This window comes from Perna viridis, chromosome 2 (genome assembly GCF_037379345.1).
Source record: "Perna viridis isolate PV_CMFRI_1.1 ecotype Kerala chromosome 2, ASM3737934v1, whole genome shotgun sequence".
NCBI lineage: Eukaryota > Metazoa > Mollusca > Bivalvia > Mytilida > Mytilidae > Perna > Perna viridis.
In genome coordinates, this window is record NC_142446.1 from 17,408,338 (window position 1) to 17,433,821 (window position 25,484).

Here is a 25,484-nt window from a genome sequence, read left to right on the forward strand (position 1 = left end):
TAAGACATAGGACTACAAAGAAATGGTCATTTTTATATCATGCCCCTCAGTGATATTTTCCCTAAATTACTAAAAAATTACAATTTTAACTAACTTGTCACACCAAATTGATACCTATGATAATTCAAGAAGTTGTAATAGTAAATATCATTTATCATTATGAAAAAAGAACAGATTTCAACAATTTATATCATACCTATTTCATTACTGTGTGATTCTTAGTCTGTGCTGTGTGACTATTTGAGTACTTTGAATATCCCAAGCAGTGACGTTGTGTATTTCATGGATGACGTCAAGTTATGAGTCACTGTTACTGATAAAAATCTTGTTGCTATGGTGTTTTTTAAATTACCTTGCACAATGCACATCTTAAAATATAGCCAGATTACCAATATCACTATACTGATTTTATGGGAAAATGGAAATAATGACCAGGAAAGGCAATTTTCCTCAAATTATGCATTTCTCTGAAATATGCCATAATTTAATTTATGGTCTCACTAACCACTTCTAACGTTTCCATTACTTTACATGTTAAAAAAGTAATTTTCAAAGTCTCACTGTGAATTCCCAGGACAAATGACATCTTAAAGCTGCATACCGTTGCGAAGCTTGGAAAATAAGGCTTCCAAAATCATTATGCTAATGGTACGATCATAGTAGAAATTCTTCACAAAATTTACTTGAATAAATAATACTGAAAATCCACATTTTTACCTGTTCTGCTAACTGACAGCATGGAGGCAAATTACTCACACATGTAAACAATATTCATACACTTTTGTAGTTAATTACATATATGATTTTAAAGTACACATTCTCAGCTTTATTTTGACTACTTTTAATCATAATACACACAAATAATGCACTTACAATGCATATGTCTAGGTTCAGTGTGTTTTTGGTACTACATAGGGGGGTGGCCATTTGACCCGGAAGTGGTTAGTGAGACCCTATTAAGCCATGTTGGAGTTATTGCCCTTTTTCAAAGTTTTTGTTATTTTTTGTTATTTCTTTCAAAAATCTTCTCCTCTGACACTACCTGACGAATTGGAACCAACCTTGGTATGAATGTTCCTTGGGGTATCCTGCATAGAACTTATGTGGGGATATTTGATCCGTCAAAAAAACATGGCCACTGTTACTAAAAATAAACTATAAGGGTCAGACAGTAGTTTTTCGCATATATCTCCAAAACGGTTAGGTTTAGCCAAATTCTTTCAATAACTGAATTGATCCTTATTTTTAGGACTACAAAAGTCTTCAAGCATAAAATTTGTCAGATGCTTTCTTATTAGAGTTATTGCCCTTGACAGGGGAAAATGACAGGTTTTTTTTTTTTAGTTTTCAGCCAAGGTCTTGAAAACTATGATAGATTTAGACTTTCATTTACTGAAATGATCCTTATGATAAGTCCTATCAAAGTTTTCATACGTCAAAATTGTTGGACAACTTCTTGTTTAATTTATTGCCCTTGAAAGGCAAAATTCAACCAGGTGAGCGATTCAGGCTCCAGGGAGCCTCTTGTTAATGTTATTTCTTTCAAAAATGTTTTCCTCTGACACTCTGACACTACTTGACCAATTGAGACCAAATTTGGTATGAATATTTCTTGGGGTATCTTGCATAGAACTGATGCGGGGATTTATGATTCGTCGAAAAACATGGCCGCCGTTACTAAAATTAGAACATAGGGGTCAGACAGTAGTTTTTTGCATATATCTCAAAACCGTTAAGTTTAGCCAAACTCTTTCAATTGCTGAAATGATCCTTATTATAAGGTCTTCAAAAGTCTTCAGGGATCAAAGTTGTCAGGCAACTCTTTGTAAGAGTTATTGCCTTAAAGTTTTCAGCCAATATCTTGAAACCTATAATAGATAGAAAGAAACTTTGAATTGCTGAAATGATCCTTTAAGTTCTACCAAAGTCTTCTTGAGTCAAAATTGTTGAACATCTTGTTAAATTTATTACTCTTGAAAGACAAACTTTAACCAGATGAGCAATGTAGGCTCCTGGGAGCCTCTTGTTAAAATGTTATAAAACATTTTTTTAAATCACAGGATAATTTTAGGGGGAAATCATAGTGAAAAAAGTTAAGTTTCAACAGAGACATATAACACACATATTTTTGTATATATCTGTCTCTGGTATTCATGGCCTTCCAATTAATGACAAATTACTAGTTTTTAACCGATTTTTTAGATTTAAAATCCATTAGTCAATTTAATTTTTTAAAGTTTTTAAAAATGTTATGTAATCTCTCAGTGTAATTTTTATATGAAAATAGACAACAATTGTAAACAAAAATTTTTTTTTTATTTTCATTTTAATGAAATCTGTCAGAATACTCGATTTTCTGCCCCTGAATTCTTCCTGTTCTTAGTAGGTTTTTTTTTTTCTGTAACACATTAACTTGTTAACACCAAAACAATACTCAGTGATAAATTTAACAGTACAGGTACATGATTTTTATCCGGTTTTTAAACTTAAATTTCCACTTTGATTGTAACTTAACTTTTTGGTCCCTTTTTACCACATTTATTTTAACCTAATTGTATGGAAGGCTATAGATACAAAAAAATTAGAGGAAATTGACATTGTTTAAGTATTGCACATTGAATCTATTGGAAATTTAAAAAAATTGGAAGGAGAATTTGTGTTTATAAATGATGTGTAAGTGTATACAGTAGATTAGAATCCCACTTCTAAACTATGCCAGGTTAGATAATGGAATCTTTGAAAATAAAAAATAAAATTTTATTTAAAATATAAAATAGATATGTATTTTTGGTTCCCATTAAATTTTTATTTTTTTTCAGCCAACTGACCTGATTTCATCCAGTCAAAATCCGTAAACCAACAAATTAAAAAATTGTGGCCTAAATGCTTTTTGTGTATAAGTAGTGCTTAATTCAGTTAAACCAATATGGTTTTATCACTTATTTAATAGATGATCCATTATTTTCCACAAAAATGATTAGTTTATCTTATTTTAAGGTTCAAAAGTAGCCAGTGTGTTGGGCCACTCACAGAGAATATTTAGTGCTGAGTTCAGGCCAGATTCAGACAGTCAGTTTGTATCTGTTGGAGTTAAGCATGTTAAGTTCTGGTCAGTAACTGGTAATGAGCTAACAGGGAAGAAAGGAATCCTCACCAGTGCTGGGACAGGTGCTTCTACTAAAAAGATGCAAACCATGCTCTGTGTGGCTTTTGGGGCTGTAAGTTTCTTTTGATTGACGGTAATGTACAATGACAATGTGTACACAATGGTGTGTGTAGATGATGCAAAAAACTTTTATACATGAAAGTTTAAGTTCTGCTACTTATTTGTATGTTAGTTACTAGTAGGAAATAATAGACATTTATAATTCAATTCAGATTTGACATATTATTATGTATTGTAGAATAACTTGACTTACACTGGTGCGATGAGTGGTGATGTTTACGTATGGCAAGAGACAACTTTAGTTAGACTTGTACCTAAAGCTCATTCTGGTCCTGTATTTTCTATGTTTACCACTTTGAGGGATGGATTCATTGTCACTGGTGGAAAAGATCCTCCGTAAGTACAGAGCAGTTTCAGTGTGTTTTATTTGTAGTATTTTTGCAGGAAAGGTTACATCTTCAACAATGACTGTATATACTTGCCTATAAGTAAAGTTTTATGGAGTAAATTATGATTTTCTAGGAATGGTAGCAATGACAGGCAAAATCTGGGTTATGGGCTAAAAATATTCAAATAAGGGCACATTTTTATACTTATATCATCTTGAACACTTTAAACAGTGAGTTGTTATCATTTACTTTCTGAATCATTATTCACGGGTATAAACTAGTTTTATTGTACCAAAATATGCATAAACAAAGAATAATTACACTATTTATTTAATTATCACATACACATTGAAATGAAAGGATTTTAGCAATGTACCTGTCAGAATTCAGTCAAACTTATGAGGGAGTCAAGGCAGGTTCCATATTTTATTTTTACTGAAATTGGGGAACTGATGGCAGATCAACTTATACTCAAGTATATATGGCAATAATGATTTTTTAAAGAATGTTTAAAAATCTTTGGAATCAGTTCTGTGAAGCAAAATTAAAAAAAAAAAAAACAACTAATACTAATTCATTATATAAGTACATGAATTAATTGTTTTTGTGTATTGCTATAGATCGAAAGACAATGGACCAGTGAAACTTTGGGACCAAGAAATGAAGAGAAGAAGGGCCTTTCCATTACATGAACCTGGAGCTGCTACAGATGTTGTTAAATCTGTTTGTAGAACAAAGGTACCCTTAATTATCTTGTTGTACATTGACAACAACAGTATTAAATTGTTGACAAACTGAATGAAAATATTGATGAATTTTAATTACATTACCATCATTTCCCATTAATTGTTCTCTCATGTAGCATGGTTGAAAATTAAGATCATCTGGAAGACTTGATTTATTCATATGTACAAATTTGTGGCTGTGTAATGATATCATGCTGTCATTTTTTAAGTCGTCCATAGATATTTTATGTCTGAACAATAACTTGAGTGTAAGTGTTTAGATCTTTATGAAACTATACCACATAGTGCCATACCATGATAGGAACAATTTGACTCATTTTTGGGGTAGTGACTTGAACCATTTAGGAATTAAGGGCCAAAAAAGTGGTCAAAAGCAAGGATTTTCCTGATATTTGAACAATAACTTAACTATAAGTGAATGGAACTCTTAAATATTGCTTTGATATTGTACCACATGGTGCCATACCACTAAATGAAGGCTTGGATTGATTTTTGGGGTTGTTACATGAACTGAGTTTGGGGCCAAAAAAGGGGTCAGAAACGAGCATTTTCATCATGTCTAAACAATAACTTAAGTACCGGTAGTTGTGAATGGATCTCCTCGAAATTGTCGCACATGGTATCATACTACAAAATAAAGGCTGGGATTGATTTTGGGAGTTCTGGTTATTGAGCAAATGGGGGCCACTTTGATTCGTGTCAAGTATTTAATCACAATCAAGATTCAGACCTGTATCAAGCTTGAATGTGTCCATACTTGTCCAAACTGTTCAGGGTTCAACCTCTGCAGTCATATCAAGCTACACACTGAGAAGCATTCTATTCTTTAATGAGTTTCTAACATTGTTATGGTTACCTGCATTAGTGTCATGAATTTCCTCAGGTTGTGTTATTGTTTTAAAGTTTTTACATTAAGTTACCTTGACATATTTTCTATTTTTTGTAAAGATGTTCACTACAAGTTATGCATTACAGAGTGAGTCTGAATAGAAAGCTTCTTAAAAGGTATAGAATCTCTTAAGTAGAATGCATTGATATCAAAGGTACTGAATGGTTGAGTTTTGATTAAACATCCATTGTCATCATAGTACATAGTCATGTGTTACACAAAAACTGAACTTGAACAAAGGGAACTAACCAAACTGAAGTAGTGTAACAACTCATATTGATGTATTTATTCAGGGTAAACTATTAGTTGGAACAAAGATGAATTCAGTGATAGAGATTGGAGAGAAGGACGGTCATATTCAAGTACTATTATCTGCACATGGCGAGGGTGAGCTATGGGGACTTGATAGTCATCCAGCAGTACCTAGGTTTATCACAGCTAGTTTTGATGGAACAGTTAGACTTTGGGATCTTACCAACAAGGTATTGTTTACACTGTTATATAGCTTCCTAGACACATCATGAATGAATATATGTATACATACGTGTAGAAGTGAATCATGGAAATAATCCATGACATAACTGTGTTAAAATCTGAAAGAAAGAAAAATGATTAAGTTACAATAGATTTTGAACATTTTACAAATCAAAAGTGTTGATATTAAGCTGGTTATAACTAAATAGTCCAGTTGTAGCTCAATGTCCCTGTGATATGTTGAAACTGTTTTTTTGTTCCCAGTCAGTGGTTGGGAGATTAGACCTGGGTGCCATAAAACTTGAAATTACTGAGAAAATTCTGAAGTGGTTGTGACATAATAATTTCAAAGACTGACTGGAGTTACCATGGAAGTCAAGAATATTCTCAGTATTATTTTAGTTTTGTGTTGCTTGGGCTAGATGCAGGATCAGATCAGTATTCCTGTGATAATTTGAAACTGTTGTTTTTGTTCCTAGTCAATGGTAGGGAGATTAGATGTAGGGTCAGCTAAGTCAGCTTCCTTCAGCTCAGATGGTGAGATGGTAGCTGTTGGTCTGAGGAATGGTGAAGTCATGGTGTTGACTGTTACTGGTATGAAGTTGTGGGGCAAGAGAAGAGATAGATCTGGTGCCATTAATGATGTTAAGTAAGTGTTGTATTAGACTTCTTCAGAAATCTGTCAAGTTGATTTTCACTTGTTTATCTTATATTGGAAATGAATTTTCAGTCAGTTACTCTTGACACTCTTCATATTACTTTGGTTTCATATTATTTGTTGGGTACCAGTTTTGTCATTATCATTGGAAGTTAGAAATCATAAAACAATGATCTCCATGAAGATAAAATTTCTTAAATATTGAGTCATGGAGTTGTTCAACTCTCTTATAGTGTCAGAAAGTCATATCATCCTGTTACCCCTTGATTATTACTGTAAATCAATTGTTTTAAAATATCATTTAATGAGTTATGATATCTCAGTGTTTTTACCACACTAATAGTGATGGTCTGCATACTCAGGTTTTTACCTTTTTCCAAGTAAGAATAAAAAAAATTTAGAAATAACTTGTAGAAGCTGGGGAGATGAAAGCGGGACACAGGACTCCACCAACATATTTATTGTGCATGTATATTTGTATATGAATTGCTTAGTTTAACTGAGATGTACATAAACTTTTTGTCTGTCACATTTTAAAACATACTATTGAAGCACAATTTAAGTATTCAATGTCTTTTTTCCACGAACTATTAATTCCCTCAAAAATTAAATGAAATCTATGAATAGCTAGCCCAAACATATTTATTAATTGATACATATAAGTATCATATACTATAAACCAACAACAATTAATTAGTAAACTATTTCTCTGACATACTGCTTGTCTCATTATCATGACATTTTCAGATTCAGTTTAGATGGTAAATACCTTGCTGTTGGGTCAGAAGAGAATACTGTAGATATTTATGACCTGTCTCAGGGACCCTCGCTACAGAGAGCTGGGTACTGTAAAGGAATACCTAGTTTTGTTATACAAATGGATTTCTCAGCTGATAGTAAATACATTAGAGTAAGTGTATTGTCAACTTTTCTGTCCCCTGCCACAAACTTAATTTGCCTTGATAGGGGACATATGGCAACAGGTAGCTATCTTGTTATGGTATAGAATATTGAATAACAAAATGCTCATGTGAAGTACATGTAATTTAATGTCAGATAAATCAACACAAATAAAAAGCAGAACTGATTTATCAGTAAATTGTCTATGTAGTTCTCCTATTTGGTTGATTCATTTTAGGTGAGTTCAGGAGACTATACACACAGGGTATTTGCAGTACCAAGTGGAGCCCGAATAGAAAAACCAGAGATAGTTGATAAAATCACTTGGGCAGCATGGACAAGGTAGGATCATATTTTTATTTATTATCTAATAACAAAGATATATGATGCCTATTGCTGTAAAACTTAAACGCTCTTGTATTTAATGTTTTTAGTCTCCCACCAACATTTTAAAAGGGAACTTTAGTTCTGCGCTATGTCAGTCTGACACGTTTTTTTTACACCTTTTCTATGCATACAGAAATTGAAATATTTTTTATGTGAGAGTATTTCAATGAGTTGTAGATCAAGTTTACATTTTAGAGATGCTTCAGTGATTTTGCGGTGAAAATATGGACCTTGGACTTAGTATATTTTATAAAAATAACACTTTTCCATCCATGTGTTGCTTTATTGAAATGATTTTTTTAAGTGGGAGTATTACAGTGAGTTACAGATCAAGTTTATTATTGGTTCTGGTTCAATGGGACAAAATTATTATACCCCCTCTCAACGAGTGAGTGGTATATTGAAATCACCTCGTCCATCCTACTGTCCAATTTCTGTCACAATGATCTGGCACTCAATGGAGAGATTGATTTCAATTAGTGTGTAGCTTCATATAGTTGAGGCATATGTTTTAAGCAATTTTGGTTACTCTCTGATACTTCCTGTACAAATTGGGATATGCATAGCACGACAACTTGTGTAACTTCGTGCTTGCCTTGGATGTAGTAGATTACTTGTACATAATGCTTTTCCAGACTTTTCTTCTTAGGTTTCAAGGTACTGAGATGATGTTTGGTATATAAGTGTAAAGTGATGGGTTATCATTTTAAATTTTGTCAAGCCACAATAATTTTTGACAAAACTTAAGATCAAGACTTGATTCTTCAATTTGTTTTAAATGCTTGCTGATGTTAGGCTTATACTTTGTATACATATGTATCTAGTAAGGTTACAGTTTGTATACATATGTATCTAGTAAGGTTAAAGTTTGTATACATATGTATCTAGTAAGGTTACAGTTTGGTGTTTGATATGCTCTAATTGACTGATGCCTTTATTTCATTATGGGCTTTTGAATTTACAAATTGTTAGATGTTTTTTAATCTTGGTTACAGACCACCAATTCAACCAATGAGCATTTGGAACGTACGCAAAAATAGTCCTACGCAGAAATTACCCCTGTTCCTCATAGTGCTGTGAAAAAAGTTCTCATCTTATTTTAAAAATTTAAAGAGTTTCTGAAAGGAAAAACATTTCTGTACATTTTATAGGTGCATTTTGCTTCTTGTGATGTGAAGCCTAATCTCCATAATGATTTTTAAATATACCCCTATCTTGTGAAAACACTGGGATTTCCCATGCTATTTATAGACCCTTCACTTCCGGTGACCAGTACTGCACTGCAAGTCTGCTAACCCCACATGCCATTCTGAGGGTTGTGAGCTGACATATGTAGAATCATGCTGATATATAGTCATCTGCAGGTTAAAGTTAAGGTAAAGTCCAGAGAAGCCATTGAATATTGTGAAATTAGCATAGAAGCCTATGGGAAGTGGAATTAGTGGTTTTTAGCCTTAAGATGAAGCCATGGCAAAATGAAAAGTTTCTTGAAATAGCTTTAAACTACTTGAAGATCTTGTTAACTTTGCCATGAGAGGAATACACTACAAAAATCCTTCAAAATATGCATTTTTTTAAGTTATAGGTCCAAATTATGGAAAATTGGTCTTTTTGGCTGATTTTTATGTCCTATCTTGTAAAAAGTGTAGAAAATTTAGTAAAAATATCAAATATTAAACTTTGAGGGCTATATTTACCTAAATATGGTAGTAATAAGCACTTGAAATCAAGTTTTGTGTAGATTTGAGCAAAAATTAGGTTAGAAATGAGGAAAAACTCACTTTCATTACTGCGGTTAAGGCCATATAAGCATTCCCCTATGGCAACATGGAAAATCCATTATTGAGCACTTTTTTTGCTTTAGGTGCCCTTTACTGGTCATGTTTTAATGTGAAAACACTGTATTTACAAATTTAATGCCAAATATATCACCTTTTGTGAAAATTTAAAGATTTAGGATTTTTGACATGTGATCAAGAAAAAGGGGGAGGCATGTCAGAAATAAATTTTTAAAAATAGACCAATTTCTCAGAAAATGATTACTTTTAAAACTATTTCTTCATTAATATTGTTAAAAAACAAGTTGTGATTGATATTTTTTATTTGAAAAGTCAGAAAAAGTTCTTTGCAAATATTTAATGCATTTCAGTATGGTAGAATATTTTCACTTTTTTGCTGGCACAACTTGGTTACCCTATATTTAAAAATCAAATATTTAAAAAAGTGCTTGTCACATTTCACTGAAACTTTGCAAATGCATTCAGTATGTGTGTAGGAAGATACCTGTATAGTTATTTATTTTTTCTAAGACAAAAAGTGACTCTTTAGGTTACAGACCACCAATTCAACCAATGAGCATTTGGAACGTACGCAAAAATAGTCCTACGCAGAAATTACCCCTGTTCCTCATAGTGCTGTGAAAAAAGTTCTCATCTTATTTTAAAAATTTAAAGAGTTTCTGAAAGGAAAAACATTTCTGTACATTTTATAGGTGCATTTTGCTTCTTGTGATGTGAAGCCTAATCTCCATAATGATTTTTAAATATACCCCTATCTTGTGAAAACACTGGGATTTCCCATGCTATTTATAGACCCTTCACTTCCGGTGACCAGTACTGCACTGCAAGTCTGCTAACCCCACATGCCATTCTGAGGGTTGTGAGCTGACATATGTAGAATCATGCTGATATATAGTCATCTGCAGGTTAAAGTTAAGGTAAAGTCCAGAGAAGCCATTGAATATTGTGAAATTAGCATAGAAGCCTATGGGAAGTGGAATTAGTGGTTTTTAGCCTCTTTTACCAGATGAATTACATAGTGTTGTTCATGTTGAAATTTTTGTACAGACATGATTTTCTTAAAAATGGAATTCCCCTTTTTCAAATTGAGATTTTATCACTTTAAAAAATCATGTCTGTAAATAGTCTTGTTCTTGTCATAAATCACCACTTGTAAATAAAAGTACATGTTCATGTATAGAATCAGAAGTTATTATGTTAATCAGTTTCTTTTTTTCAGTGTTGTTGGTCCTGAGGTACTTGGTATTTGGCCAAAAGATTCATCAAATGCTGATGTCAACTGTGCCCACTTATCTCACCATGGCAATGCCCTGGCAACTGGTGATGATTTTGGATATGTTAAACTGTTTGAATTTCCATGTAGAGAGAAACATGTAAGCATTTCTTATCATATATAAATGATATAAACTAAAAACTATATTTGTTTATATAATTTTCAGATGGAAATAATAAATATTATGAATTATTTAAGATAAGGCTTTACCCACATAAAGCAGAAAGTATATAGTGATGATGATGTCCATCCATTGAAGTATTAGTATTTAGTAATAAATATTTACTTGTTAGCTTGAGAAAACAATTGTGCAGTAAATCCTTGTATCTTCACATAAGCTATCATCTTTTTTTGAGAAAAGAACCAAGCATTCCTTATTTGACTCTGGTATTATTGCATTGTTGTCAGTTGTTCATACAAAATGGAAGATACTGATTATTTAAAAATGCATCTTTTTTGCTGTTAAAACTGCCAAATGTGTATTATGTACATAAGATCAAAATTGAAGAACTATAATTTTTTTAATTAAATGGCTGAGTAGAAAAAAATTATTTGGATGCGAGATGTATATAGCACTAGTTCAAAATATGAAGTTTTAAATCAACATTTGAATTGGTTCTATAGGAATAAATTTGTTAAAAATGCATTGTATCCTAACAAGCACATAATAATATTCATATTATCCGTTAAAGGATTGTTTTTAATTTTTGATCAGGTTATTTGAAATAAGCATAAACTGTCCGAAAAATTGTTTATGCAAGTATAACATGGTCAAAAATAATAAACAGTCCTTAAAATTTACTTTCTAATTTTTGTCGAATCAAAGTTAAAATTAAAATTTGTACCTTCATCAAAGCTTTATTTAGTTGGGAATTATTTGAATTGCGGACTGCGAACTAATCAACATTAATGACATCACAGAACCAAGTTAGTGTATGGAAAATAATCTATTACCTATCTTGCCCAGATGAAAAATAAACAATCAAATTAAATCATTACCACATATAGAAATGAACTATTTTATTTTTATTGGTTAATATTATCCCTGGCAGAGCATCATATTTCGCTTGCAAGCTTGTGCAATATACATTGTAAAATCTGCTATGGTCTTTTTTCACCAATATAAATGCAATAACCATAAATACATTTAAGTTATACTATTCAAATAACATCTAAGTGCATCATAGTTTTCTGTATAATACTCAGAGAACTTTTTAAAAAGATGTGTTGTCATTTCTCGGAATATTCCACTATCATGTGGATAATTTTGAGTTTAATAATACTTATGCTAGAATAATAGTCAGTAAGATTTTCAAGACCATGTGAGCAATTGCCATCACTTGGCGTCCCTCGTCGTCGTTTACAATTTTTCAAATTTTTCTCCTCAGACACTATTTGACCAATTGGAACCAAACTTGGTATGAATGTTCCCTGTGGTATCCTGCATAGAACTGATGTGGATATTTTTGATCCGTTACTAATAACAAAACATAGGGGTCAGACAGTAGTTTTTCACATATATCTCCAAAACCGTTCAGTTTAGCAAAATTATTGCAATTGCTGAAATGACCCTTATTATAAGGCCTTCAAAAGTCTTCAGGGATCTAAGTTGTCAGGCCTTGAAAGATGAAAAAGGATGTTTTTTTTTTTTCTTTTTCTTACACTTTTCAACCAATATCTTAAAAACTATAATAGATAGACAGAAACTTTCAATCACTGATATGATCCTTATGATAGTCCTACCAAAGTCTTCTTGAGTCAAATTGTTGGACAACTCCTTGATAAATTTATTGCCCTTGAAAGACAAAAATGAACAAGGTGAGCGATTCAGGCTCCTGGGAGCCTCTTGTTCTTTATTTTCAGGCTGAATATAAGAAGTTTGTAGGTCACTCTGCTCATGTGACAAATGTCAGGTTTACTTCAGATGATAAATATCTCATCAGCACAGGTGGCGATGATTGCAGGTAAAAATACATGTAAAATGTAATAATGTTTATTTATTAACAGTTCTTACTTTAAAAAGTTTCCTCATGATTGTGCTTTAAGTAAAAACCATTCAACGTTAGTATGGGTAACTATTAGTAATAGTTTTAGAACAGCTGAACTAAAATACTGCTTCTACTGCATTATGCCCGCTGTTAATTGAAAGGGTTTTGAATTGAAGGAATTTGATATTTACCATGTTTTTTAGAATTTTTGTAATGTATACTCGGTGTCACATACATAACATATTATTCAAATTTGGAATAAAAATTGGTCTACAGTTTTATTGGCACCTACTAGTATTCAAAATGTGTTAAATGACTTGCTCATTCACAAAACAGCTCCTGCATAAAATGTGTATTGTTCAAATCCTATGACATTTTAAATCCAGACCATTGTTAATGCAATTTTGTTACCAAGACGATTTTTCGGTTGTTGGTAGTTGGACAAAAACAAAGATTTACAGCCTTATCTTGTGTCAAAAATTCTTCGAAGGTTATCGTTCCTAATTAATAACTGTTTATTTTCAAATTTGTGGGAAATTACATTCTTGTCAGCATACAAATTAAAAAATACAATTATCAGTATTTTGTCAACAATCGGCACTTAGCATTAAAAATGGTGGAATTACAATGGAGTTTCTCATAAGTAATTATAACATTATTTTTGATTGTCCATATCAGTCATAAGTACTGATGTTTGGTTTGTATAAACTGAGAAATGCATAAGAAATAAAAAGAAAGACAACTCTGCCTAAGTAAAAGAACGGCTGAAAAAAAAATATGATGAAATCAAAAATGGGCTTGAGCTGACCTCAAATTCAGTTATAGTTTTTTTGCAGTAAAATGTACCGAAGAAATTTGTGTTGCAAAATTATGTACAACCACAGGTAAATGACTTTTTTGTAAACACTTCATTTGTGTTGGAGCTGTTTCCAACTTAGTCAGTATTCTTGAAGAATTAACCTGATTTAGTCAATATAAACTTGAATTGACCTGTATGTAAAATTATTGTTCACTAATATTTATAATTCATGATATTGTGTATAAATTTCTAAAAAAAACTATCATACTCTTGTATTAAGGACGAGGTATTATAGTTACTAATATCATGAAAGGAAAATTTTTGCTGCATAACTGAAGCTTGATATGGTTGATTTTTTTTCTTTATTTCAGCATATTTGTATGGAAATGTGTCTAGACAGTTAATCATTACAAAGGCAGTGAAAGACATTACACTGGATGTAGCTGCCTATTACACAGGAACAAATTATGAACTCATATTTCAATGCAGTAAATTGTAAGGTTTCTGTCAGCTTAGAAGAATTACATATTTAATGAGTAATTCCACTGTCAAATACCATAATACACCTTCCTTACTGTTCTAAGGCAGCATTTGTTTCTCTCTTGAGAGTAATGTATATTTACAGCTGTGGTTGTTATGTATATATGTACAAAGTTATGTATAATGCTGTTTTTAATAGGCATTGCTTTGGGAACACTGATCTTGTTTTGTTGCCTTCATTCTCAGATGTCCGTCCAAATACTTTGATGTCAAATTTCAGCCTTTTCTGAATATGGAATATGTGCACATTATTACTATTATTTTCCCATTTATATTATGATTCATGCTTTATATACAGTAAAATAAACATGGATCTATTTACTCTCTCAATCTGTGATATTTTATCTTTATTTATTTGTATTTTTTCCTTTATATTATGTTGATGTAACAGTTTATAAACATTTTAGATTTTTTTTCCCTACTTTGTTAAAGCATATACTTCAGTTTGTATGGTAGTTTTGTTAAGATTGCATACTTTATTGATGGATGAAATAAAAGCCTTTCATTAATGATCTGAAAATAAAGAATGCTCATTTATATTTTTATCACATATATTTTTTATCAAATTTTATAGGTTGTATTCTGCAAATATCTTTATCCCTGATCATGGATCTGACTACAGTTTATCTGTTCAGTATTGTGATGTACGTGTAGTTTGATTTTGAGAACATGAAATAGCAATAATTATATTTGTAATTCCAGTAGTTGTTGATATTTCAGTGTAATCATTGAACAGTTGACTGTAGAAAGTTGTACTCTTAAAGTGGATGTAGTAATTACATATAATGTACCATAGTTATAGTTATTTACAATTACAATCCTAAAACATCACTTGGTTTTTTTTTATTATTATTTTTTGATAACAAGACAAATTCATAAGAGTACTTTGCACCCTCTGGTGCATATGTTTTAAGCAAACAGAAACCTACATAGACATTATAATGGGGAAAATTAGAAATTATAAATTTAACATGATTAAAGTTTCCAAAAAAAAATCCAGGGAGTTATTGAAAACATTATGACTAGCAGCAAGCAGAAAAATGCACGAGCTTTTACAAAACATAAATTTCTGACAATCTTATTGTGCATTAAGTATCATCAGCTTGTAATATAGTGCAAGAAAAGTTGTTAACAATGGTGTGGTGGACAGAAAGACTGAAACCTATATACCCCAAAAAGGTGGGGTGGAGAGAGAAGCATAACAAAGAAACATTTTTACATATCTTGTTCAAAAACACTGAAATATTATATTTTCAAAAGTTGAAATATTAAAGATATCATTCAATAGACAAAATATGGGTCAGATTTTAATTTCTAAGGATGGTAGTGAAAATTAAAAATACCCTACAAAATGAAGCAAGATTTGTCTTGAAGTGAGTCTCGACATTTAAGTCATACTAATTACCACAAACCCTGGCTGCTGAATTAGAGGAAGAAATGTCTCCTATTTATGCTTGCATAACCAACTTTTGGGCAATTTTCACTTGTTCATAAATAACTTCATGGTTCATGAAGTGTAAACAATCCTTAAAAAAGAAAAGAATTTACTAGATTAAAGAAACCTCATTAAAAGTAATTATGGTCTTTTATTGGCAAGTAAAAAATCAAGAACAAGTAACAAATTTTAACACACAAAACATTAATACATGCATATAACAGTGTAAATACAAATCACTGCATAATTGGCACCTCTGTATGCTTAACTTCAAACTTTATACATATAGAGTAAAAACAGAAAATACTGATACTCACAAATCCATAATCATTTTAATAAGATCTCTCAGACATTTATCTTGCACACACAACCAATAATGACAAATCACACCAACAATAAAAAGTCATAAATAGGAAGTATAATACATACTATACATTTTTAAAACTGGCCTGTGATAAAAACTTCAATAACGCATTTAAGGCTTATCTTGAAAAGGCAACATAAAATGATGTTTTTAATACTAGATGAATTTACTAGTTTAGTAAAATTTACATGTATTAAGTACATAAGTTACATGTGACCCACTGATATGGGATATAAGGGTTTAACATCTTTATTGGATCATTTCTAACATTTGTAGCATTTCTACTCTAAACTTTGAAATAAACCTTTTGTACTTTAATATTTATCAAGTGGATGTTTCATAAGTTATCATGATTGTCTGATATAAAAGGCAGTTTTAACGTATCATAATTCAACAATAACAATCACACAAATATTTCTGAAGGAACAGGACCAAATCTCTTACAAATAAATTGCACTTAACAAAAAATAATGTTCTGTAAATGCTTCTTTAACTGGATTGTTTTTTCATCTGTTCAATTTCTTTCATCATGGACTGTAGTGGATCCTCTGGTCTGTTGTATACAATACTTGCAGTCAGGGACTGTAAAAAATGGTAAGAGATGGTTTTCTTTGCAAAGAGTAAATTATTGTATTTACACAGTTCAGTTTAAGTCAAAATCTTTTAACAAGAAATTTTAGTTTTTGTAGTCCAAGTGGCTCATTTGCTTTTGTTACTTTGTATGTATGATTTTAGTTACTCTATGTTCTTTGTTGTGTATGTCTGTTTTCCATGTCTGGTCTTTGTCCCTGGATTAAATTCTTTTGATTACCGCTATAACCTTGGTTCCCTTGAATACTCTGTCACAACAAGGATTTTTTTTGGTATTAAACAGATTGGAGTTTGTGTGAGATCACCTACAATTTACATTAGTAATGGTAGTTTGTAGGCAATATGCATCCAAGGGTCAGTTGGAAGGTAGAATCTTTCATCTAAAACAAGTATTTGTAAATGTGCATGTATATTATCATTGTAGCCGATGAATTATGAAAGTAGTTTCAAATATATATTATCAGTTATTGTTGAAAGATAGACTTTTTAAAGGTATCCAATCCCTACTTTATCTATATTTACAGTTACTCGGATTGTCCTTTCTGGTGAAGATCCAGACACTTTGAAAAGGAGGGGTGCCTGCTAAGGTTCCTGAGGACATAATTTGCCATTTTTGTCAAATTTCACATGAAAATGACATATTTTCAATGAAAAGGGAGATGCGCACCCCCTCTTGATCTGCCACTGTATTTTTTTTTAAACACTGCATGGTTATCTCAGTTTCAATTTATGTAGACTGTTAAAAATACATAAAGATTGACATTTTAAAGCTCTCTTTTAATAACAGTCTTACAAACTAATTGAAAATTCCTACTCCTCTTGCATGCTCCTGAATATTTACTTGAAGCCAACGTTTTTCAAAACAGCATGGTATTTATCAGTGAAGGAACTTCATCCTCTAAAGCAACTTTCATTCTTACAATAGCTTGTATTTTCTGTACCCAAATTTATGTTATGACTTTTGTTTTGACAACAATCAAAATTATCATGAGGTAGGTCACACCAATTACACAGAGGAGAATTTGTAACATGATGTAAAAACTTACCATTTATTAATTATCTAAAAAGTTTTTGACCAAACTATTTCTGGATAAATTACAAACAAAAAGTGCCCTATAGAAATGTAAATGGGCAATTTCAGTATTTGAAAATAGCAAGAAAATATTTCAGTGACCCCCAATTCTCTTTTAAAAACATGAAAGAATATTGGTTTTATTATTCTTTTTACAAATTTATAAGAAATTCTACTTTGAATATTTTAATTAGTGAAATTCACCATATAATCTATATAAACCTCGCAAAATACACATTAAGGCTCTATTACCTAGATATCGAGTTTTTAAAAATTAAAAAAAATCAGAACCAAACATCATCTCTGAGAGAAATTAGAAAAATCTTTAAAAGATGTCACCTGTCATTTGCCTTATCAAACTATATGTCTTATTCAAAAATAGTATCCTTTAATCAGCATTTAAGAATAAGGTATAGGAGCATGTAGGCTAATTTACCTGCCTTGTGTAATATCAAATGTGCAAACTAGATATCAATAGCATGATAATAACATTCACCTGATTATTTGGTTTTTGTTTTACCTTATTGAATTTTTAAAGAACAGTTTAGTTTATGGCAAGTACTTTAAAATCTCCCTTTTTCAAACAATCAGCCCAAGACACTAATGCTTTTTAATACTAAACTAAAGTGACAATCAACCTGCTGAGGTGCCACTTGTCTAAAAGCAAGTACCTATACTTAACTCCTTGCTTGAAGTTATCTCATGTATGAAAATATCTTTAAAAAATGACTAGTGCATAATTAGCTGAATGGCCAAAAGTAACAAACATGAAAAAAAAAAATAAGCTTTAAGTTTTCAAGTCAGGATTGGTCATGATGTACTGGTAAAAGAGAAGTTCTTGCCTGCAAGTAATTCTGATCACTCATTTTTTGTCTTCTGACCAACAAGTTAAAAATGAGCTATCATGCAACAATTTTCATTGAGAAATATATTTTTTGTGAGAAAATTTAGGACAATTGCTTCTGTAATCAAGATTGTGATATCTAAATATATTCTATGACTGGTGTAGTATAAAATGAAAATTTGATAAGAGCACCATTCGATTTCGAGTATACACGGTTGTTTCTTAAACCAGGGATGCAATTTTTTGCTTTGTTACCTCTTTTTATTACTTATGTTTGAAATACCTGAAACAGCTGCATTATATTATGTTTTTCCAAATATTTAATAGCTTTTCCGTAAGGATCTTGAATTGGTTCGACATAGGGCTGTCCATTTCCTTTCTCTCCTTGCTCAGCATTTCCAGTTGATCCTGACATGTTTTCATAAGCTTTATTCATGACAGATTCTATTTCAGCTTTTGCGGCATCGAGAATTTTTTCGTTTTCAGCCATGATAACTACTGCTCTTGATTTCTTGTTTACATAATTGTCATGACACCTGCTAGGATACAGTAAAATTTGAATCGATCCGGTAATTTTTCCGGGAAAAAATACCCTAAAACCGGTAAACGTGCTGGACTCGAAACTGTTAGCCGTGATATAACTTCGTTCTCCGCTATGAACAAATATCAAGTATCAAAAGAGTTAAAAATTTTTAAAAAAAAATTTATTATAAAAAGTAATCAATGGAACCAATCGGACTCTAGCGGAAATTAAAGTCCGATGCAAAGCCAATTCATGTTACCAACGTTTTGAATGCTAGTACCAATTATGACATGGTATTGGTTGCAAAAAATTAAAATGCAAAAAAATATTGCATTCAAATGAAAAAAAAATGTACCAATTGAACGAAAAACATTGCATTCCATGAAAAACTATACCAATTGAATGAAAAATGTTGCATTCAAATACAAAATTATACCGATTGGCTGGAAAATATGGCATTTAACGAAAAAAAATGTACCAATCCAATGGAATGGAAAATATATATTGCATTAAAAAACTATACCAACTGAATGAAAAATATCGCATTCAAATACAAAATTATACCAATCGAATGGAAAATATAGCATTCAAATGAAAAAAATTACACCAATTTAATAATTAGCTATTGCATTCAAATGAAAACATATACCAATTGAATGAAAAAATATTACATTCAAACGAAAAATTATACCAATTACATGATAAAATATTGCATTTTAAATGAAAAAAATATACTAATAAAATAAAAAGTATTATATTCAAATGAAAAATTATTCATATTTTGCTACCAATATCATGCCATAGACCAATTACTCAAAAAAGATAATGGAATCGTGTGTATCTATCAGTACCGGATAAAAGCGCCGCCCCTCAACAACAAAAACTGAATTATAAATAGATATACATAAAACTATTTACAAAAACAGAACCTCCCCTAAAAGAAACAAAACAAGCAATACCTGATATAAATCTTCTCAGATTAAAATCTTAAGAAATGATCAAAATTATGCTGTGGCATCACAAATTCATTACGATGGATTTCAATGAATCTTAGTTGATGACGTTGTCAAAATTCACCTATCATGAGGATTTAAACCAAGAAATATGAATGCATGCAATACTAAGTCCAGTGAAGAATGCACTGGAAAGTCAGTATATAATGACATCTTCAATCACCTGAGACACAACTATCTGTAATGGAATGCCTAGATTATAAGTGTAATTATGATGTGCTCTTTTCAGAACTAGTTTACTTTGTTTAAGAAATTCCAATACAAATTTCCCTTAAAATTTATGTTAAAAGAAAAACAACACAGTTTTAATATACCACCGGTAGTACATTGTACTACATGAAAAGAACTCATTTACTGGTTTCATTTCAGTTCGAATCAATCCGTCAAAGGTGTTATATTGAAACCAACCAAGTCATGCATGTGTTGCATATTGCTCTATGTGCTTCCAAATGTTTTAACAGTTTTGGAAAAGGTATTTGTTTTTTAATTATAGGATATATGTCTTCGCTAATATATATTAGCGAAATAAAGGCATTCCACACCAGAAGAAACTACCAGAAATTGCTTGTTTTATGCCTGTGTTTTACAGATTTATTCAAGTATATAATCTTTGTGTGTGTGTGTGTGTGTGTTATTTTCAGTTTGAATGCTTTTACAAAGGGCATCACCATCCATTGTATACTAATAAAAATGAATTAAATGTAACTGATTTGGGTTCAGCTCATCTAAAGTAGATTACTGTAACTGCTGAACATTACCACTGACACTTTAATTTCTTTGTTTATAACAATATCTGTTGTCTACTTTATTAAGCCAGCATCTGGTTCTTAGAGTGTGTATTAGTGGTCCATAACTTACAATATAGAAATAGAAAAATTTTAAGGGGACAATGGGTACTCAACTGGTTTAACGCCTCGAGGTTGGGATACTAATGTATCCATGTTCGTCCGTTCGTCCGTCTGGATATGGGATACATGATTTGTTCGGCTACATTCTCCAACAGTTTTGAAGCTACTGCGTGCATGCTCTGAAATTTTGCAGGATTTTTATACCCACAATGGAGTTACAGAAGCATGATTTTCGTAAAATATTGCCTAAAATAGAGAAAGTTGATCTAAGAAATTCCAATATTCCATACGAGTAATAGTTTGTCCAACTATTTTCTCCGAGTTTTTTTGTCTATAAAATTGAAATTTTGCCGGATGTTTATACACATAAAGGAGATGTGCAGGGCCAGAGATTTTTTATTTTCGTAAAACTTTCACTTTTTTGGCAATCGTTTTGGCAATCGTTGTTGGGGTTGCAAGCGTATATACATATTTCTATAAATGTACTTTTCTATAGATATTTTATACGAAATGCACATGCGCTTGAGTCTACATGCACGTGTCTGTTGTGACGTCATGCTGAATACTCGTTTTCTCTCGATGAATTGAGTGGTTGTAATGAACCGTTTTCCATCCTCAAAGTTAGGAAAATTGCAACTGCAGTTACGGTAATCTGTTAGTTATTTGTTTAATTGATGAATCCTCGTTTTTTATTTCGCAAATCATAAAAAAATGAAATTTTTAAGTGAAAAATAAAGGGTTTGAGGAAAAAAATAATTTTAGATTTCTTTTTAAACCAGACCCCGTGTTTACCTGTTCTTTTTTTTTAAGGTTTTAGTAGTACTCCAGATAAGATTCATGATAAATGATTACACTTTTCATGTTATAGACCTATAAAGCAACTTACACAAAAAAATGTCTAGCCTTTTTGGGGGTTGTATCACATATTGCATAATTTGCATGATTTTTTTTTCAAAGACTACTACTTAATTGCTTAAGAAATAAATTTAGATCAACTGAATCTATTTTCTTTGGGATATCCGTACTTTATAGGCTAATAACTTTAGTTCTACGTACGCTTCTATTCTAGTCCTATATTTCTATTATAGTCTAATTCTGCCAAACCAGTGCCATTCCCGTTCACCAAGGATTTGGTGATTGACTTTGTGAAGAACCATTCTCATATTTATCGTTTATCGAGTTTACCAAACAACTTCGATAATTACTTAGAAATAACCGACATTGGATCATATTTGACTCGACTTCATCTTGAATCTTCTTCTCTGAAACTACTATTCAGAATCAAATGAAACTTGGTGAGTCTCAGAGATTGTTTCTTAGGGTGTTCTGCACAAACTGATCGTTTAAAATTTTGAAACATCGAAAAACATGACCGGTGTTACTAAAAATAATACATAGGCGTTAAAACACACACACTTTTTTTTTGCAAATAACTCATAAACCGTTGAATTTAGCAAAATTCTGATGGAGGATAGCAAATTCCTGATCCTGGAGGATAATATTGTTCACCATCAAAAGACGGACCTATGCCGAAATTTCCATTGGTTTCTTAAGGGAACATGGTATTCTAAGTTGATTGGTGATGACGAAAGTTTGTTATTTTCAAAATAGCTTCCATTTTCCCGCTTATTTTTATACTTGCTTTGATTTCAACGATATTTGGTGCATAAAGTAAGCATGGTCTCCTGAATTGAATGGTGATGATGAAAATGCTGTTTAGCTTTTATTAAACTTCATTTTATGTTCTTTATCGGCAAATGTTTACCAGGGATTCTAAAAACACGCTGATGGCATTTCAAACATTTTACAATGCCTTAGGTACTCAGTTAAACAGCATTCATCAACATAAAATTATGCTCTTTTTTCAGCAATTTTTTGTCAAACATGGCAACAAAGCATGACACCTTTACTTACCTAGTTAATAGGGCATGGTTTGCCAGGTGAGCGATTCAGACTCTTCGAGAGCCTCGTGTTATTTTATTTTACAGATTCTTGTGTCGTATTGGTTGAAAAACAGATACATGCATGTATCTGATTTTTCCCCATTTTGTCTGATTCTTACAATTCGTACACTTAAGTATTGTCCGTCCGTTAGTTCATACGTTGTGAACATACTAGCTTCAATTTTTTTATTTTAAAAAAAGATCAATTGTAGGCTTATAGTATGTCAAATGCATTTACAACTTCAATACATTGTTTAGCCTTTAAGAATACCTAGAATCCTATAGCCATTTCCAATATCATATGAAAGAGTAATCAAGGGTACCAAGCGGAAATCAAAAGAATGTAACCCAGAGACAAAGACCAGACATGTAAAATAGACAAACACAACAAAGAACAAAAAGTAACAAAAATAAAACAAAGTAACAAAAGTACATAAGCAACTCGGCTTCCACTAACAACTGGGAGCACCGGTAGGGTAAGCGTCCTCTGATTTTCAAGAAACACCCACCGAGTTGCTCATGAAAAAGTCAAGTCCGGGGCAGACGAAAGAGGTAAGGAAAACTATGAAACGTTGAACAAATCAGATTTCATGGTTCATATGGATACACCGAAAACGATCCACGAGTTCATGATGACGACCATAAAACTTCTGTAGTGATGACTTAAATTTTGTAGCAACATAACCTTGTACCAGAAGCCTGAATGCAAGAAGTCTAATGCGATACAAGGCTCTGGCATAACATATGAGTTATAAAAACTCCATATGCAGGTGCTGAAGGGATATGTTGACAATTCTGAATGAAAAGTCATCACGTTTATCGTAAAGTTTGGTCAGTAGTTTTCCATTACCACTGATCTCTAATTGTAGGTCAAGAAATGAGGTTGACTTTACAGTGCCTGTAGTACCCTTTATCTCAAGTTCTTTGGGGTAGGTGCAATGTATCAAATCCCCGAAACTAAGGTTGTTTAACGATAATACATCATCTATATAGCGGAAACTGAGATTAAAGGATCCAGCTAAACGGTGTTCTCTCTTTCGGATCAGGTCAGTCTCATAAGAGTGAAGGAATAGGTCAGCAAGTAGAGGAGCACAATATGTTCCCATTGGAATGCCGACCGTTTGTTGAAAAACACGTCCACAACACCGGACAAATATGTTGTCGATAAAAAATTCCAGTATTTTGAAAACATCTTCTGTATATGTGGAAGATGATTTGGAGTTATTTTTTACAAAGTATAAGGACTCTCTATCAAAAACTATATATTTGTATCTAGGAAATACTATCTATAAAGCCCCGTGTAGGTCCGGGTGTTAAAAGAATAGGCCTGCAGCAGCGCTAAGCTTGTCGTAAAAGGCGACTAAATAGCGCTCAGAACCCTAGCCGGGGCCTAGGGCGCTTTGCCCACAGAGCAACTGGGATGTGTGCCCCAGGTGGTGGAATGGGGTACCCCTGGCGTGTTACATGCTGGGGTTGTCAGGCTATAATACGGAAAACCTGACCGCAAACCATAGTGGTGAACCGTGTTGGGAAAGATGCAACGTTCCTCGCACGTTAAAGAACACCAAACTGTGGTATTCTCCCGGCGTAGGAACCATAGAGCTCCGCCACAGGAGGCTAAATTGCCCGACCCTACCCACCTCTCCCTACTTCCAGTGGCAATCAAAATTTGTCGACCCCATTGTCCTTGTGTCCCATCCCTTTTTCATTTCATCATCAATTCATGTTCATTTTATCATCAATTTCCTGTTCATCGTCTGAATATAGCTGAAATATTGCTACTCGGACGTTAAACCCCAACAAACAAACAAACAAACTATCTATAAATAATAACAAATAGATTGAGTCAGCATGGTTAGAGAAAAAAAATACTGCACACGTTTCAGTCAATACAAATCTAGCCCCGGGTGTAAAAAGAATAAGCCTGCATCAGCGCTAATGTTGTCGTAAAAGGCGAGTAAATAGCGCTTTGAACCTTGGCCGGGGATATAGCGCTCTGCTCACAGAGCAACTGGGTTGTGTGCCTCAGGTGGTGGAATGGGGTATCCCTGGCATGCTCTATGCTTGGGTCGTCATGTCATAATACGGAATCCTGACTCATAGCGGTGCACCCTGTTGGAAAAATGTCACGTTCCTCGCATGTTAAGGAACTCTGCTGTTCGACAGGAGAAGGAGCCTCGGCTTTGCTACAGTAGGCTAAATTGCCCGACCTTATCCACGTCTTCCAATTTCCGAAACTAGTCGACTCTATTATCCTTGTTTCCCATCCCATTTTTCATTTCATCATCATGCATTTCATATTCATTATATCATCCATTTCATGCTCATCGTCCGGATATAGCCGATCAATCAATTCACCAAAAATAAATCGATACCCGTTAATTAAAAAAGCAAGTTGATTTAATGGATATTTCATTGATATGTTAGAAAGCAATGCGTTAATAGACACGTTTTTTAAATTTTCTGATCAAAGGAAATCAAAGGGTCACATTTACATTCTGATATCAAGGATTTTAAATGACGTTATTGGCCATTTTATGATACCACCGACACGCCCATCATCTCACACAAAGAGCACAAACTGATGGTATAGATAGAGTCCGTACCCACCCCCTCATTTTGTCATTTTGGTAGAGTAGCGGATTGATTCTAGGATTGCCGATTGTTGTTTTCAATCAGTTACACGAAGTCTTGAATATACGCAATATACCAGTATGGGTAAACATTATACTATGTCATATTATATATTTACACCTTATATAATAATAATCCTGAATTCCGATTGGTCGATAGGAAGAGTTTTAAGATTATGGTCATTTTTACAGCTGCTGGGAAATATGTTT

The 25,484-nt window shown here is 32.4% G+C and overlaps 2 protein-coding genes across 2 annotated transcripts in view; one reads left to right on the forward strand and one right to left on the reverse strand.

Moving 5' to 3' along the window:
* The window catches only part of LOC148623869 (echinoderm microtubule-associated protein-like 6), a 49,713-nt gene extending 34,874 nt beyond the window's left edge, over positions 1-14,839 (forward strand). Inside the window, exons 27-36 of the mRNA XM_088566122.1 lie at positions 2,998-3,218; positions 3,405-3,562; positions 4,176-4,293; positions 5,484-5,672; positions 6,144-6,313; positions 7,070-7,232; positions 7,461-7,564; positions 10,628-10,781; positions 12,545-12,645; positions 13,840-14,839. Coding sequence (XP_088422248.1) covers positions 2,998-3,218; positions 3,405-3,562; positions 4,176-4,293; positions 5,484-5,672; positions 6,144-6,313; positions 7,070-7,232; positions 7,461-7,564; positions 10,628-10,781; positions 12,545-12,645; positions 13,840-13,864 — 1,403 coding nt within the window. The 3' untranslated portion in view covers positions 13,865-14,839. The remainder of the gene's footprint in view (positions 1-2,997; positions 3,219-3,404; positions 3,563-4,175; positions 4,294-5,483; positions 5,673-6,143; positions 6,314-7,069; positions 7,233-7,460; positions 7,565-10,627; positions 10,782-12,544; positions 12,646-13,839) is intronic.
* Positions 14,840-16,151: 1,312 nt separating this feature from the next.
* LOC148623870 (uncharacterized) lies at positions 16,152-18,871 on the reverse strand. The gene is made up of 2 exons (XM_088566123.1): positions 18,598-18,871; positions 16,152-16,389 (listed from the first exon to the last, which is right to left on the reverse strand). The coding sequence occupies exons 1-2, from the start codon at positions 18,802-18,804 to the stop codon at positions 16,297-16,299; spliced, it is 300 nt and encodes a 99-aa protein (XP_088422249.1). The 5' UTR covers positions 18,805-18,871; the 3' UTR covers positions 16,152-16,296.
* Positions 18,872-25,484: the final 6,613 nt, after the last annotated feature.